This window comes from Netta rufina, assembly GCF_964035555.1.
Source record: "Netta rufina genome assembly, chromosome: 1".
Classification (NCBI taxonomy): domain Eukaryota; kingdom Metazoa; phylum Chordata; class Aves; order Anseriformes; family Anatidae; genus Netta; species Netta rufina.
In genome coordinates this window covers 56,238,564-56,256,168 of record NC_140123.1, presented here as the reverse complement: position 1 = coordinate 56,256,168, position 17,605 = coordinate 56,238,564, and the positions used below count along the sequence as shown (strand labels likewise).

The 17,605-nt window shown below is 39.7% G+C and overlaps 1 protein-coding gene across 1 annotated transcript in view; it reads right to left on the bottom strand.

Annotated features, from left to right (window-relative positions):
- PCCA (propionyl-CoA carboxylase subunit alpha) overlaps positions 1-17,605 on the bottom strand; it is a 282,975-nt gene that overhangs the window by 43,417 nt on the left and 221,953 nt on the right. The window contains exon 21 of the mRNA XM_084306585.1: positions 15,872-15,925. Within this exon, the coding sequence (XP_084162711.1) occupies positions 15,872-15,925 (54 nt within the window). The remainder of the gene's footprint in view (positions 1-15,871; positions 15,926-17,605) is intronic.

Below are 17,605 nucleotides of genomic sequence, written 5' to 3'. Positions count from 1 at the left end.
CAGAGTCCGCCAGGATTATCATCTTTTATATCAGGGAGACCTTCAAGAGCATTATAACTGCAAGGGCTGCCTGAGAATATTTTCCTCACGCCATAGAGGCTTAATTTTAGTACATTCAGTGAAACTACATTTCTGCAAATCAGACGACATGCCAGGAGAAAGCTGACACTAGCTCCATTGCAGAGCTTCTTGCTCTGTACATGCGAGCACCAAGTGATGCCAGGGAGACTTCTCTGAGCATGCCAGCAAAGTCTCCCTGAGCTGGCCAGAAACCCAAGGGAAGGAAATGAGAGTGATTATATACAGCTGAGCAAGCACAGCACAGAGACTCCTAAATCAGTGCTATGGTGTTCACTGCTGGTGTTCTGTGGTAAAAATGTTTACCATCTGTGTTACTCTCCCTTTGTTATGGACACTAATGGAGCCTTCAAACATAAAAGCATGGGGCTGGGGAACAAAAACACAATTAAACCGAAGCACTTTAAAATCACTTTTAGCCGTATATTACATAAGGAAATCCTGACGCTGAACAAAAAATGGATCAAAACCAAAACAAAGCAGTTTCAGGATGCACTCCAGAGGGCTGCACGGAGTTGGGTTTACTCAGCCCTGGAGGTCTAGTTATGAGCTCTCAGGCACAGCTGAATCCTTTAGGTACTGAGATGCCGCTCTCATTTGGACACAAGGGCAAAGTACACCACAACCCTTTTCCAGCAGCTGCCAGGCCTTTAAGCCCCATCCGTATAAAGAGCCTGCCTGTGGCAGTGAGTTTCCTAGGAAGCAGCTGCGTTTGTACAAAGCTTTTCTGCAGGGGAACTTCTCCGCTGCTCACCTCCTGCTGCAGAGCGGTCACAAAGGCCTGGAGAGCAGGATAGTCCGCACTGAAACAAAAACTGAAACGTGCCATTCAACTTACAGCCTGCGCAGAAAACCAAGCATCTGCCTTGGTGGAGCTCAGCATCTCATGCTACGACATAAATGGAGATGGGGGAAATGACAGCCTCCGGTCTGACCTTCCTCCCAGACATTTTTACGCTGTTCCATCAGCATTAAGATAAGGGAAAGGAGTTCCAGTGTCCTTCTGCTATCTCCGCTACAACCTGAGGTAGTTGCCTCACTAGGGCTTCTCACAGCCCCTTCCCTCATGGCCCAGAACAACGCTGCAAGGCATGTAAGACAACAGTTCACCCCGCATCCAACAAGCCCAAGGAGCAGAGCTGATGCTCAGCTGGGCTCAGATTCTCCCACTTCCATTCAACACAGCTAAACTATTGGGGAATCTGTTCCCCACCCCACAGCATGCCCAAATTCTTTGGAAAACCTGTGCCAGTTTCAACAGAGCGGTCAGTAATCTGAGGCTAACTGCTCGATTCAGGACAAGCACACAGCACAGGCTCAAGACAATGCAAGACCATCTGTCAGCAAGAATAATGCTTTTCCAGATGAGATGCTTCAGATAAGACATTACGTCCCTCCTGTTACCAAAGCTGGTCCCAGTGTAATTCTAGCAGTGGCCTGGACCACAAAAAGAGCCAGGCAGAAAAAATTCGGAGTGGAATCACAGTTTGTGTTGTCTGCAGTTGGAAGGGCCTCCCATCACTCTCACAATGCTGAAAGTGGTTTTGGAACCAACATGTGCCACCTGCACCATGACCAAAACTGAAACACCACATGGGTTTTAAAATGCTTTCAGAGTTGGCACAGTGCTGGAGGAGCTTCCACAGAGCACGCACACACCTGAAAAGAATACAATTGCATCTCCCTCTGGCCCCGAGTTCACAATTGCCAATGCGGTCTCAGTAGAAAGATCCACTGAGGGTGGATTATTCAGTGTTGTGCTTGTGAGATCTTCCTCCTAAATTCCAGGAAACTCAGTGGCTTTGGGTTCTTTCTGCCTCTCAACAACTGCTCGAGGATTAGACCTAAAGGAAAGGGAGAAGGGTAAAAGGCATTGTTCGCCACAAGCAGAGCTGCCTCTGGAGCAGAGCAAATAACAATGTAGGGAAACCTGCATGGAAATAAGCCAGCAATCATGATCCTAGTAATAAAGAAAAACTCTCTAAACGAGGAAAGGACAAACCACTGACCCTTCAGATCGTGGAGGGAAATTAATAGCTTTGATACTATTTTTCTACTTCTTACCTTCTCAGCGAATCCTCAGGTTATCAAGGCACACACCTAAGATTCCCTAAGCCATGCACTTTTTTCCCTTTGAAAATTTATCTACCATCCAAAGAAAAAGCATTGATCTTACACACATCCACAGAAAACATGCACTTACTTTTTAACATTTAACAGTGACAAGGTTATAAAGCATTTGCTGGGAAGAAAAGAAAAAAAAAGCAAGAAAAAAAAAAGATACAGATTCCCTTTGCTTGACACTTTGCTTCTGATATCCTGTTTCCTGCATACTCTACAGATGTTCCTATTAAAATCTTTATTCCTTCAGGGTGCTAATGGTAGTCTGTTTGAGAGTTCAATTCATCTCTGGTGATAATCTCTTCTTAACCTCCTCTACAGCTTCCATCATTCCCTTCCAGCTGGATTTTGACAGGTTAAGAGGCATCAACCTGCCAGAGCTCTCTTGATCATCAAACTCCTACAGTAGTACCAGTGCATTCTGCTGCATGCTTATGTTTCTATCACAAGTGTCCAGCCTTTTTTAGATTAGAAGTGGAGCTTCTGACCTCTCCTCAACTGGAGACTTCTGAGTGCAGTCACTCGAGCTCTTGTAAAGAATGATTATTCCCTTTTACACACAGCATTACTGCAAACCTGGAATTGCTTGCCCTGATTTTCTCTATCTATATTACTTCTGTATCACTGCCCTGTAATGCCTTTTGGGATGCAGGAATTTGTACAATTGCTGTCATAATGTGAAGCTATGGAGTCCCTCAGAGGTAATCAAAAGCCAAATGGACAAGGCCCTGGTCAGCCTGCTCTAGTTGACCCTGCTTTGAACAGCAGAGTCCCTTCCAGCTTTAAATATTCTTCAATCCTGAGATGCCTCTCTGGCCTCTCCAAGTTGCACAGTTAACTCACAAGTAACATTGCATTTCTATTTGTTTATTTGAGATGAATCAGGAAACAGTAAAGTTCTGGGTTCTAATCTTGCCTGCAACATGGTAAGAAATATTTTAAGAGAGGAGAAACTCACTGCCTCTTTTGCATTTTGAGATGCCTCTCAACCTCTGTAAGGTATCTTTTGCTTTACAGGAAACATGGCTACAGTTTGTGCCTCATAAAAGCCACCACTTGATGTCATAAACCAGGATATTTCCACCTTCACATACGCCCTTCTGAGTCGGTGCATCAAAAAAAACTTCAGTGGGACAGATGCCTTTCAGGATGTAACTGTGATGTCCTTGATGCTGGGTCCAGATCTGGCTTTGGTACAGTGACCAGTTTGTTCTGCTTGCTGAGTATTTGTTAAATGTTAACAGTGGGCTTGGAACATAAAAGACTAAGGGAGGGAGTCCCTGGGGCTCTTTTATAACTAAAAGATAAATGCAGGGAGAAAGAAAACAAAACAACACAAAATCTTCACTAAAAAATAAGGAACACCCAGAGACTTGTAACAGAACACTAACATAAGTATTTTAAAACTCAAACATTTTTGTTCTTCCTCATATGAAGACTGACATCAAAGAAAGCAGAAGCGAGAGATAGTTGTGAGGGCCCTTCAGGAGAAATTTCTCTGAAGTTAGGAGGAGGAGGAGGTAACAGTGGAAACACAAGAGATCACCACATCTTTCCTACCAACCAAGCCTTCTGGGCATGATGGAATATTCCCGTGTCCCGTTCAGCTTTGTTGTGCTGTGTACACTGAAGTTCTTTGGCACAGGGGCAGTTTGTTTTCGCTGTTCTCACAATAGTGCGGGCCTTTCCTTTTCATCCGCTTTGCCCTGACCTCCGTTTTCTCCCTCCCTCCCCCCCAATCGAACAATTATCATCAGACGCAGGAAGAAGCTTGTTGTGGTTCTGCTGCTCATAACACAATTTGCTATGCTAATACTTCCTGCGCACCCTGCCAACATGGCATCTCTCCAAGACGTAAGACTGGAGTTTGGGAGATGGTCACACGAGCATGATACTTCCTACTACAACTGCTCTGCCCTTCACCTTCCTTCGCCTTACTATGGGCAAGGGCTATAAATATCAAATGGCATGAATGAAACAAAGATGAAGACGGCCTATTTGTACAAGCAGTGTGGATTGCTGTCTTTCAGAAAAGCAGAGATGCGTGAGATTTATGTTAAAACACTGTTAATGTAGTTTTCAATGTACTTGACGAAGAATTTCTGTGAAACTTTAGTTCCATAAAAATTGACGTAAACTGTCTGTTCCTGCTCGGTAAATTCAGTTCCCCTGTTACTTGTATATAAACGTAAAAGGAAAAAAAAATTGCTGAGCTTCAAAATATCAATTGAAAGCTAATACTCTATTTTACAAGCAATGACTAAACTGCACCCATATACTGTAAGACACACAACAGGGGCAAAGGAAAAACATTTGTTTTACAAGCAACAAGAGTTTCTGGTATTCCATCAGTCGAGATGTTAACTCCAGTACTGTGCTGATGCACAGCAATTTTTCTCTAGCACAGCAATTTTTCTTTATTCTGGTCCTCATACTTCTAAACAGGGCTTACACAACAACATGAGAGTTAATATCAGATTAATGGTAATACCTCTCTTCTCAACCCATATATTTCTAGGGAAAAAAAAGCATTCCTAAAAACCTTGACATGGGGAATGCACAAGAGAAGCAATCTGAGAACAGATGGAGAAGACAGGTATGGAAAAATCATAGAAAGGATGACTAGAAAGAACAAATGAAATATCATGAAGAATATTTGGCATGGCGTACAATAAAGTAATATAAGTCTTTGTGACAGGAGGACTGAAGTTCATGGATAAGGCAATAAAACCTGTCAAAAGAGACAACACAGAGTAACAGAAGCAGATAATTTTAAAGACAGCATGGTTGAACACACATTCTGGATTCCATGACAGGCATCCGCAAAGAGGAACTGAAACCAGTTTTAGTTAAGATATGATACAAAAGGCAAGAGTTTCAGCAGTGTGAACAAGAAAGTGTGGAACACAAGGAAAAGACAACTCAGTGCATGACGATAGCACTTAGAGCCCCATACTGGCTTCCTACCTGCTTCAAAGTATATTGCAGTGTGTTAAGTTTGACCTCTAACATGATCTCAAAGTTGGCCTTTTCCCTCAGTGACGGTCGTATCAGCAGATAAATTTTAGCTCATAGACGGCCAAAATGGAACAGAGCAGAGAAGTAAAAAAATCATTTATTACATTGGTTTGTGAATTTGATTGGATAACCTACTGTTTACTCATCTTTTGTCATGTATTCTTGTGCTCTAGCAATGGGAGAACAAAATTTGCTAAAGCAATTTACAGGAATCTCTTTATTTGAGCTTAGGATGCAACCCACAGTAATTACAAGCAGTGTGTGGCAATATTTTCTCTATTTAGGACAGGAAGTGAAAAATACCAAAACACATCTAAAATTACATTAGGGATTTATGTAGACAGAAGGTAATTACACAAAGTGGACTTTGGCCAAGACTCTCAGAACATGCAGCAATCTCAGAACCTTGTGGAAATTACCACGGGACCTTTGGTGATAAGTGGGCTAAATCTTTGTTTAAATTGTCCTAAAAAAGAAGCCTTCTCTAAAAGCATGTTGTCTCCTTCCTAAATGGATTGACAGCACCAGCATACTCCAAAATTATGATGACATCTCCAATATTACAGCACACAAGTGGAAAAAGAAAACCAACCAACCAAAATAACAACAGAAACAAAACAGAAGCACGCACATTTAAAAAAACAGAGCAGGAGTAGACATCTCAAATGTTTCATGTGCACAGAATTACTTGCTTCCCCCTCTAATTTATTTCAGACTAATCTGAGATCCTTTATTTTAGGTCAGTTCTATGACAATGGAAGCATGCCAATGTAACCTTCGTTTTCTTAATTAGCATTTAACAAGAAGTTTGTCCTCCTCTAGAAATACTCCCTTCCATAAGGAAGAATAACCTTGAACAGAAGACAAAACTAAGCCAAGGAGAGGAGAAAAATGAAATCGAAGCTCCAATATACTTATGTACCTTTAAAATGCATTTGTTTACATACCCTCAAAGCTTAAATAAAATAGCTCTGAATAAAAAATGACTTCATTTCCCAGAAGCAAGCACAGCACTGTGTCTGTATGCATAACTACTCCAGGGAAAACCAATTGCAAAGAATGTCTCTCTTTTACACATGCTTCCTACCATGGACCATGTGGTCTTGTAACTCATTGTTTATCTTGTCTGGAAACAAAAATGCCACTAAAAAACAATCCCAAGCCAGATGGCCAGTTTCACTAATCTGACCCTATTTTTTCCAAGTAAATCTAGTCAACTGTTACAATACTGATGCCCCAAATAATCCACCATTCCTATAATACTTAGATTTGCATATTTAGGTTAGAAATGCCAAGCATATCTGGATTAAGATTTTCCCCCAGTAAAACAATGCTTTGTCATAAATTCTGCTCTGGAGACCACACCAGTGTTTCATGACTTGAACCAGGCACGTCCACACATTGACAATCCAAGTGGAAGCACACCCACAAAACACTCTGACTAAAGCTCACCTCTCTAGCTGAAATGCGTTTGGAAGCTTCCTTTTAGGCTCCTTAAACCCTCATGTAAAGAGTGACAAATGCAGAGATTCTCTCTGTAGCCGCCCCCATGATAACAGATGACAAGATGCAGCACAAGCTTCATCTCTTGCTAATTAAACGAATCAATTAAGAGACTATTGTTGCAACTGTGTAACTGCTGTTCTATAGTGGCAATAACAACCCCACAGGGAGGTCTTTTACTACATTAAAATGCTGTCCTCCACAACTCCATTTGATATTATTAGAAACAGTTATTTGCGTCTTGCTGTCATATTAGTAGCAAAGGCAAATTATGGAAATATGCAGACCAGAATGGTCCCAGTATGAGATCAGGTTTGGTTTTCAGCCTCCGAGGGAACAATTGCTGAAATTCCAAAGTTCCCTAAAGTTCTTTAATGGAACTGATAAATCTATCAGCACAGCATCCATTTAGATTCTAGGTAAGGGTCACATATTTGCATACTTTCCTGCTAAGCTGATACAATTCAACTAGATAAATTATCATATTAAGTTTACCCTCCTGAGTTAAACTGATGGAGTTCAAAATTGTTTTCGATGGTTGTCATTAATCGCTGTTACATCCTAAATGCTCACTTTGAAATCTAATTGTGCTGGTGTACCAAGGGTCATATTAATAGCATTTTTAATGTTAAATCTTTGTAAAACATGTTTATTTTACTGATATTACCACTGAAGCCTAGAAGACTAATGAGAAACAAAGTATATTTATTATCAATAAAAACTTAATTTAAAATTTACATTCAGAGACTTAAATTAGCTTTACTAACTTCATCATGCCTTTGTTTCATTAAGATCCCTGGTTAAGCTTCAAAGCCATATAAATTAATACCTCCTAAACAGTTCTTGGGTATACGCCAAAGCTGCAGCCATCAAAAAGCTGTTTAAAAACACAGGCTACACATATGTTTATTATTTGGCAGTAGGCATCTTCTATCTTCTTCAGGAAAAAAAAAAAAAAAAAGCTAGATCTTCAGTATGATGTAACAGTCTTGATATAGCTTAAAAAACAACAACAACAAAATATTTCTTTAGCCAGACAAAGCAACTAATAATTTCTTTCAACATTGGTAAATCTGTCTACCAAAGGAAATCACTTGAGTTACACTTGGGTAACCTGTCAACTTGTGTTCCAAGAAGTAACAGGCTAATCAACTACGTTCAGTCCTTGTCCTTAAAGCATTATCAAGATGATTAAGAAAGAAACTTGTCAAATGATGTGTGGAAAATCAGAATTTCTTATTTTTCCATTTGTTTCTGAGGGATATCATGAGGGATAAGGGGCATAATTTATTATATGCAGAGACTCCTATAATACAGTCAACACACACACTGCATAATCCACTTATACGAAGCACATTCTAGGGAATTCTCACCTACTTATGATGTTATCACACATTTTCTCTGCAAATTAAAGCTTTAATTTAAAACAGAAAAAAAAAAAAAAGGCCATGATTAAAAATGAACAAATAATAAGCAAAACATTTAGGACCTCAATGCAAAATACCATTTCTAGTCTGATTTCCTAAGACAGAAAGGCTCACAAACCAGATTTTCTGTCTCTCAATCCTCATCCCCAACTCATTCTGTATAATTATCCCATATGATAATTATACCCACAGACATTATTTTAACCTGCTGATAAACTTCGACCAAATTTGAAGAAAAGGCAGATAAATCCAACCGCCTGTAAGTGCAGTAGGAATTATGACTATACTTTCCACAAGTCTTCTGAAGAGCAGTGGCTGTGTTGAGGAAACAGGAGACCTAAATTCACACTCCGGATGAGGAAAAGGCAACTTGGCAGCAGCCAGTTGGGCAGCCTGCGGGTTTACATTGGCCATCCAACATGCACGTAAGCAGCTCTGGTTTCACCTTGACACTGTTAGCCCTCATTAGAGAAGGTCTCAAAGACTACAGGAAGTTGTTCTGGGGGAACTTGAGGAACCTGATTTCCTACAGATCTCTGTCCTCTATCTGGTATGTCTCCTCTTTCTTAAACAACCTATCCAATATTTTCTAAGCTTCTCTTTTTTTACTTTGGAAGATTATTAACCCATAGCAAAGAGATGCTGCTTCCATTAGCCCCATTCTGAAATCTCAGACTGCACCCACACTGAGGCTCACAGGCTCCAAGTGACTGAAATATGTGCAAGCTTCTGATTCGTTTTAAGTCAAAGCAAAATTCAGAAAGAACTCCAAGCACTTTCATATTTCTCCTTACGATGGAATCCTGAGCAAGAATCCCAAAATAACCTAAGTGATTTTAGAACATGGTTTTTGGTAACACCAGTATTTCTAAATCTCTCAGGTGCTTTTGAGAGTTCACTCCCAGTGGACAGCTTTAATATATTTACTATACTTTATGCTTTCACATATACACATGTATAACATGAGAAGGGCATGTGTAGCTGCATGGTGGCATACCATCGTCTGCATCATGTCAGCTGGAACAATCCTCACTTCCCAGTCCTAATGTATAAGCCTGGATATCATTACTTTCAGAAGCTAAACACATGTTGCATGAAATGCCCCCTTTCTGCAGAATACTGCAGACGTTTGTAGCCAGACTCAGGATTCTCACTGTCCATGTTCAAAAGGAATTTGCAGAAGTTAACATTTCCAAAGCAACTGACCATTTTTCCTAGTGACACCTTCTGCACTGTTGTAATTCCTTTGACAGAAGCTCTACTACTAGAAGTACAGTGGTTCAGAGAGGCTCTGAAACTAGCCAAAAAGACAAAAATCTACACAGTCAAAGTTCCCTTTAAATGAGCAGGGACCCTGATCTTAAGACTTATGAAAGGGAAAAGTAAGAAAACTTTTTTTTTTTTTTTTTTTTTAAAAAAAAAAAAAAAAGATACTGGCTTGCAAAATAAACACGTACTGGACTATATTTATTTTCTTTTGGCTAATACTCTACATATTCCAATACAGATAATCTTTGTAACCTCTGTAGGTTTTCAATCAATGTTTGAAAGTCTGCATAAATCTTCAGTATATAAAGTGCCTGAAGTGTCACACACAGAAAGAAAAGCAGAAAGAAAGAAAATCTGTTAAGAACTGCAATGATTTGTAAGGGTGAAAGAAGCACGTTGTTAAACATCTGTCATTGTGAACTAAATCAGACTCATACAGTCAAAGCTTCCCATCTATATTGCCATTTAATTGGACTTTGTAAGAATGGAAGGAGAAAGAAAAAAGGAGGAAGCTGTCTGGAAGCTGATGAGATTATATACAGACTGAAAAGTTCCAGGACAATTTGTAAGCCTCGGTAATAGGACAGGAAAGTTGGAAGTTTGCTGTTGAAGGAACAGCAGACAAGTCATTGCAGTGGGGAGAATGGGAAAAGGAATCAGCAGTGAGAAGCAATTGAACTGTGGCCCCTAAGGTTACCTTTGATACATAAATGATGAATATGCAATAAGCCAGGAAGCAAAGGCAAAAATTTTGAGGAATGCCTGAATGTAAAGCTCTCAATTTCTGACCAACTTCATGAACAACATGCATAACTAATAATCCCGATTGTTTATGAAGCATCCTTTTGCCAACTTATCTGTAAGCAGTTAAGGAATAATCAAAAAGTCATTAATATTGAATGATCACTACTGTACTAGAATATATGCCAGCAATACTAAAAAGCATGGCCAGGGATTGACAGAGACTAAATTCCCAAAATTCATTTTTTTCCATCTGGAGTCTGTAGATCCAGTGGTGGGGGGTGGTAAATCACTAAACTACTTTGAGTGGGTCTGGAAAAAAGCAAGCACAATATGAACAAGGTGATATTAATCACATGACAGCATATGCTCCCACAGCAAAACTTCAGTTTTGTAAATCAAACACAGCAAAAAGCACTCTGTCAGGGATGAGACTGAAGCAATGGAAAAACCTCCAGTGAGAAGGCTGAACCAAGGGAACGGTGCCAGGGAGCTCAGAAGCATCTGAAAAAGGCATGATCTTTAGGCCAGAATAACTCCACTCTGTTCTACGTGGGTTCCAATATTGCATTCACCACTGAAGGAACACTGTCACGTAACGTACTAAGCAAAATGACTAATGTCTGTCACATATGTTGCTTCATCACTCCCCCAAAGGAAAGACGTGGCTCTTTTTCTACATTGCTGTTCTGACATCAGAGAATAGGTGGTCAAAAAATGCTGTGAATGACGAGCAGAGGATAGCGAGGGTTACAATCTTCCTCTGCAGCTGGGGAGTTTTCACTGTCTGGGACTGTCTCTTTCAAGAGAAGCGTTTCACTGGGCCAGCAGAACATTGCTGTCTAGCATGGTCTTCAGCCCAAAGCTGACAATGATGTCATGGATAGGATGGAGCCAGGCCACTCACTATCCAAACATAAAGAAAGCATTTCTTAATTTGAAATTCTACAGAGACCTTTACACACACTCTAGAGTATGTTTAATGCTTCCACAGAAATCTGCAGTTCTCTCTATACTTGAAGCTTTCTTCTCATTAAAGGCTGTCTGCCCAGATGCATTTCATTGCTGAAGTCCAGCTGATAGAGGCATGAGTAATCAAGTAAATGATCAGGTATCAGAATGGGACCATCAGTGGTCCAGCAGATAACAGTCCTCTAAGAGGAAAAAACAAAAACAAAAACAAAAAAAGTGGAACAAAGAGACAAGGAACAACCAAAACTGGAGGCCTAACTAGAAAGAGGAATGAAGGAGTGACTACGGTTCTCTGAAAGGACTGCTCATTTGTTACATATAGATATTTGTTACAGATCTACTTCTGTGAGCTGCCTACATATGGGAGACAACCCATAGAAGGCTGCCTCCCTGTTTCCTGGTATTCTGGCTTTTGGGTATGATTTTGGATATTAATCTGAAGCGTGGATTATCTTGTTTCCTTCCTCTTTGTACACTATATATCACAACGAGATTTCTTGGTGTTAACAATAATGTTATTAATAAAGAGAACTACCTGAATAATTTGAGAGAAAATGGGAGAATAACAGGACTCCATGAGTACATGATACTGTATCATGTAATGATATCTTTAATCTCTTATCTCTCTATCATGTAATGATATCTTTAATCTCTTTAATATCTTCATTGATGATCTGGACGAGGGCATCGAGTGCACCCTCAGTAAGTTTGCAGATGACACCAAGTTAGGTGCGTGTGTCGATCTGCTTGAGGGTAGGAAGGCTCTGCAGGAGGATCTGGATAGGCTGCACCGATGGGCTGAGGTCAACTGCATGAAGTTCAACAAGGCCAAGTGCCGGGTCCTGCACCTGGGGAGCAATAACCCCAAGCAGAGCTACAGGCTGGGAGAAGAATGGTTGGACAGCTGCCAGGCAGAGAAGGACCTGGGAGTGATGGTGGATAGTCAGCTGAATATGAGCCAGCAGTGTGCTCAGGTGGCCAAGAAGGCCAACAGCATCCTGGCTTGTATCAGGAACAGTGTGACCAGCAGGGCTAGGGAGGTGATCGTCCCCCTGTACTCGGCTCTGGTGAGGCCGCACCTCGAGTACTGTGTTCAGTTTTGGGCCCCTCGCTACAAGAAGGACATGGAGGTGCTTGAGCGGGTGTAGAGAAGGGCGACAAAGCTGGTGAGGGGCCTGGAGAACAAGTCCTACGAGGAGCGGCTGAGGGAGCTGGGCTTGTTCAGCCTGGAGAAGAGGAGGCTCAGGGGTGACCTTATCACTCTCTATAGGTACCTCAAGGGAGGCTGTAGCGAGGTGGGGGTTGGTCTGTTCTCCCATGTGCCTGGTGACAGGACGAGGGGGAACGGGCTTAAGTTGCGCCAGGGGAGTTTTAGGTTAGATGTTAGGATGAACTTCTTTACTGAAAGGGTTGTTAGGCATTGAACAGGCTGCCCAGGGAAGTGGTGGAGTCACCATCCCTGGAAGTCTTCAAAAGATGTTTAGATGTAGAGCTTAGGGATATGGTTTAGTGGGGACTGCTAGCGTTAGGTCAGAGGTTGGACTCAATGATCTTGAGGTCTCTTCCAACCTAGAAATTCTGTGATTCTGTGATATGTCCACCAGACAAACAATGCGTAAAAACTCAGGTAAAATCTCAGCCATGACAATAACGCATCAACTGTTCTGAAATAATCTAAATTAGGACTCAAACCGTTACCATCTCAAGAAAAATAAACCACATCAGTGTAGTTTCCTAGTCTCCATCCATATATTAGAGCTAGAAGTATATAAAAGTTGCTTGCTCTTTGGGCAGAAGCATCCTTCAATAGCACAAGTCCTGTATCATATCTGAGTCAAATAACCTTCTACTAAAAAACAATTCACAGAAAGTAAGCTAATGCCAAACTAATTTGAAGACTGAACAATACTTAAAGAACAAAAAATTCTAGTTGTGATCAGAAAAACAAAATTGTGTTAGATCCCCTGAATGATGCTAACCGTTCACTCAAAGCTATAAGTTAAGGGAAAAGCAACATTTTCCCTGTTCTCTTTTAAAACAACAGAAATATACTGCCACACTAATAGAAACATTTGCCCTACTGTCCGTGTTTGCCGTATGTTATGCAGCAGAATTCATATCATACTGTTGTCTTTCTGCTGCAGTGTAGCTTTCTCTGTCTTTCACTTAGCTAAAAGAAATATCAAGGATGCCCCCTAATAGAGAAGCATACTTTTCACTTCACCTCAGAGTGGCAGCTGGCTTCCTGAAGCAGAGGTTTGTGTTTCATCAAAAAACAGTAGCAGAACTGTTTCTCTCATCCAGTGTCAAAAAATCAAGTTAAACCATTTATCTAAGCTGATGCCCTCCTGACATGCCAAGGAGCCGTGCTCCCAATCAGCTAGTTCTAAAAATACGTGCTGATGGACAGGCCAGCAGTGTGTACACTAAATAGCACCACACCGTCTGCCACCACTGAAGTGCCATCAAAATTTGCCCGTCAAAAGTAGCACAGAATACTTACAGCTATCCCTAATGGTTTCTACTATGAAAAAAAGGCATAATAATAATTTTATAAATGGTTTACTATGTTGATAATACATTATAGTAATAATGAGAAATCAGATTCTTGCTGCTAAATATTATTTTCACTTACTATCTTGATTGTATTTTTATGTCAGTAAAGGTTTAATAAGAAATATATAATGGAAAGCCCAAAATGTATTTCTAGAACTTCCATTCATGATATTCTTTTATTTGATTAAACATCTACATTTGTGCATGTGCACACATACACATGCAGTTGTGCACACATAGATCTATGTATATGTGTAGACAATCAGCAGAGGATATTACTGTAAGGAAAAATCATCCTTCCCACTCTTTACAAAAGCTGGATAAATTAAATAAAGAAAACTGACTTAAGGAGAAGGAAAAGGACAGTAGGCTAGAAGAACTGATAGGAACACAAGCGCAGACTGTCTTGGGAAATGTGGGAAATCTGGTAACAGAGCAAACTCTGGGAAACAGATTTAATTACTGCATCTCTATCCTGCTCAGTGAAGTTCTCTCCCTGGGTTTGATCAGCAGGACACATGCATAATTTATACTAAATCAAAATGGGGGATAGAGTACTACAGGGTTTTCTTTTTAGTCCTCCCGAGAATTTTAGTTATAATCATACACTTGATTTCCCAAAATAACAAGAATCCAGTAAACACAACATGAGCTTGTCAGTAAGATTTGATATATATTATAATCTATTAGCTGTTTCACCATCAGTTTTCTTTTTTTTAAGTCAAAACCAAATCAAAACTGTACCCTCTTTTGTCTTTATCTTGTTGCACAAGGCCCAGCACAACAGTTATAGCCTGTAAGCAGAACTCCAGGGCACCTCTAACATATGAACACAAAATGTTTTCACATCTCACTTAACACATTTAATTTTTAATGCCACTTTCCCAGTGCTACAGCACATTTGGGATTCAATTAAAATCTTTTCAGTATTATCTTATGAAGTTGCATTAATATTTGTATCTTATCTACTTGGAGTAATTGTGTGTGGTGTTTTTCTTTTTCAACCAAGACTATCAGATCAGTCAGCCAGCAGTGATCTTGCATATGCAGGATGCAACTGTAGAGCTGAAACATTACTGCAAAAACAATACTGCAGAGAAAAAATTGTATTTTATGTTTTATTTGTACCTGTTGCTCTGCTTGCTATTGAATAAGACATATATGTGTGTATGTGGACATATACATAAAAAGGAGCAGCCTTCATCTCTAGAAAACATGCAAGTCTACTTTTAAGTTTAATCTTACTATATTATACTTCCCCAAAAATGGCTTCATAGGACTTGTAGAAGAACTAATTGTAAGTGGAATGAAAGCATTATCATATGCAATCTTAATGTATTTTTGCTCAAAAGCTATAGTGCATGAGGATGTCAGGACTAAATTCTAAAAGGAAAATTTCATTCCTGGACTTTCCACTGTTAGTGTCACTACTGAGAAACCTGTCGGCAGCAATCAGGACAACTTACTGTAGGGGATATTTCAATTTTATTTCATTTCCAGGTGCATAAGGAACTTGGAAAAATTCAGTGACAGCATTTTGATCATGCAAATCATGGAATTGGATGATGCTTCAATCACACGTTCATAAGCACCCATCACCTAACACCTAACTCAGATTAACAGCACATGAAAAATCTGTTTTACTGAGTAATTTCTGTGAAATGGTGTAAAATCTGATTGGGATTTCAAACGTACTCCTCCCCAGCAAACAAAATCTGGGAGCGTATTTAATTTGAGTGAAAAATAGTACTTTACATCATTAAGCAGTCTGTTTATAGGAAAGTTACTGGCATGCCTTTGGGATGCAAGGGTACATGCTATGGTGAAGCAACAGAGATCAGAATGCTGAGGTGCTGGGGAGGAGTGGTTTTGATTCTGACATGGATCAAACCTGAGTATCTTGCAATAAGCTTACCAGTCTATACCCAGTTACTTTTAAAACCCTCGTAAATGGAACAGAGGAGGACTTGAATCAATTTAAATGTGTAGTGCAGATACTGTGCGCTGTGCTTTGGAAGTTATCTTTAAGAACTTGCCTAAATTCAGCTGTTAAGCTCAGAATATTTGCACAATGCTAACTTTCACAAACGCATGCTTGAATGTGCTGCCGGTATCATTTATCTGTTTTCTGTTTACATTATATTCTTCTACCAAGATAACTCTTGACAATAGTTACACGTACTTACCACTGTGCCTAGAAACTGAATGCTTGTACTTCCAGAGGCGTTCCGAGAAAGCCGCTGAAAAAAAAAAAAAAAAAGATTTAAAAACTGATTAGAAGCTTCTCAGAAATGTGAAACAATTCTGTTTTCTTTGTGTCTCATCACTGTAATCAAAACTGAGTACAGAAAACTACATATAAAACAGATAAAGCAGGCATTTCCTTCAAGACTTTCAGTACCAGAAGTCTAATTCATACTTAACTCAGATTTTGGTTTTGTTTCAGTCAACTCAATAAAATTTACACTGAAGAACAATGAAAACAAGTATGACCAAGTACAATGCAGAACAATCTTGGGCTTGCACAACGATGAATGTTATGAATAAAACAAATATGAATAAAAGAGGCTTTTGCCATCTCTAAGTGTCTGATTCCGTATTCCTGTTGCTCACACGTAACATTAATTTCATTTTCTCCTAATGAGAATTTTTTTTAATATCTTTTTAAAATTCAAACCTCCAATGATGCTACTTGAAAAAGGAAAAAAAAAACAACACCACACATCTGGTTTCCTACTCCAGTTCATGAGTTGAGAGAGGTTATTAAACAGTCTTCAAATATTACATTGTCAGTAAGCCACAAGACAATGCAAAAGAAAATCTGTTATTGCTTCAACACGATGTTACCCAGAATCTAAACATGCCAAATGCAGAAAGAATTCTTTCTTCTTGTGAATTCTCTCTTTCTTCAGTGCAAAAAGTTTTTTCTCGTTTTTTCTTACCACAATTAAATTACTGTATATGAAGACCCCAAATCGGGGCCCTAGTCATGAAATGCAGACATAATACTTACATGACGACATGCATACATACTAATACAGATCGAGAAGGTGAGTATAAAATGCAAACTGAGAGCTGCACTGAGATCTTCAGCATTTCAAAGGCCATGAATCCTAGCAACAGGGCTGCAAATCTGCTTGAGAGATCCTCTCTAGCCTGGTACCCCAGGCAGAACTAAGCAGACATCACTTAGGTATGTCTAATCCACCCTCAAAATCTTTCAGATGCGGAGATTCTACAGTCTCCCTATGCAGTTCATCAGAGTTCTCAGCATCCTTATTCTTAGGAAGTTTTTTCCTAATATCAGATTAAAAATATCCTGTGCTGCAACTGCAGCACATTATTACTCTTCTTCATCATCACAGACAGGAAACACAGATTATTCCCTTTCCTTTTACAGCTACCTTTCAGGTATGTGAAGAGCCATTAGTCTTGTCTTCTTGAATAAGCGAAAAAACGCTCTACAAAAACAGCTAGATAATTCCCTGAGTAAATTTAATAGCCATAAATTAAATGCTGGTCCCTTTTTAATAATAGTGCATGTTCCTCAACTACACTTTATGAAGTAATAATTCCTATGGCCCTAACACAGGTACTTTTTGACTTAACAGGTCACACACTGACACTGCAATCTGTACAATCATATGAAAACAAAAGATGATGTGCCAAAGCCTGACATATTTCAACAATAATGATTAATGGAATGGAAAATATGGGAAATAAAATTTCATACAAAACCTGACGTTTACTTTTATAAAGGAAACAGGAATATACACTTTTCCCACAGTCTAGGATAAACACAATCAGGTTTTGGAAACCACAAAGAAGAACAAAGTACCGGCTGCCTACAATGAATGAACCGCATGCCAAAACAAACAAGTCCCAACCACTTGATAAGCTGTCAGAAAATGGCAAGCCGA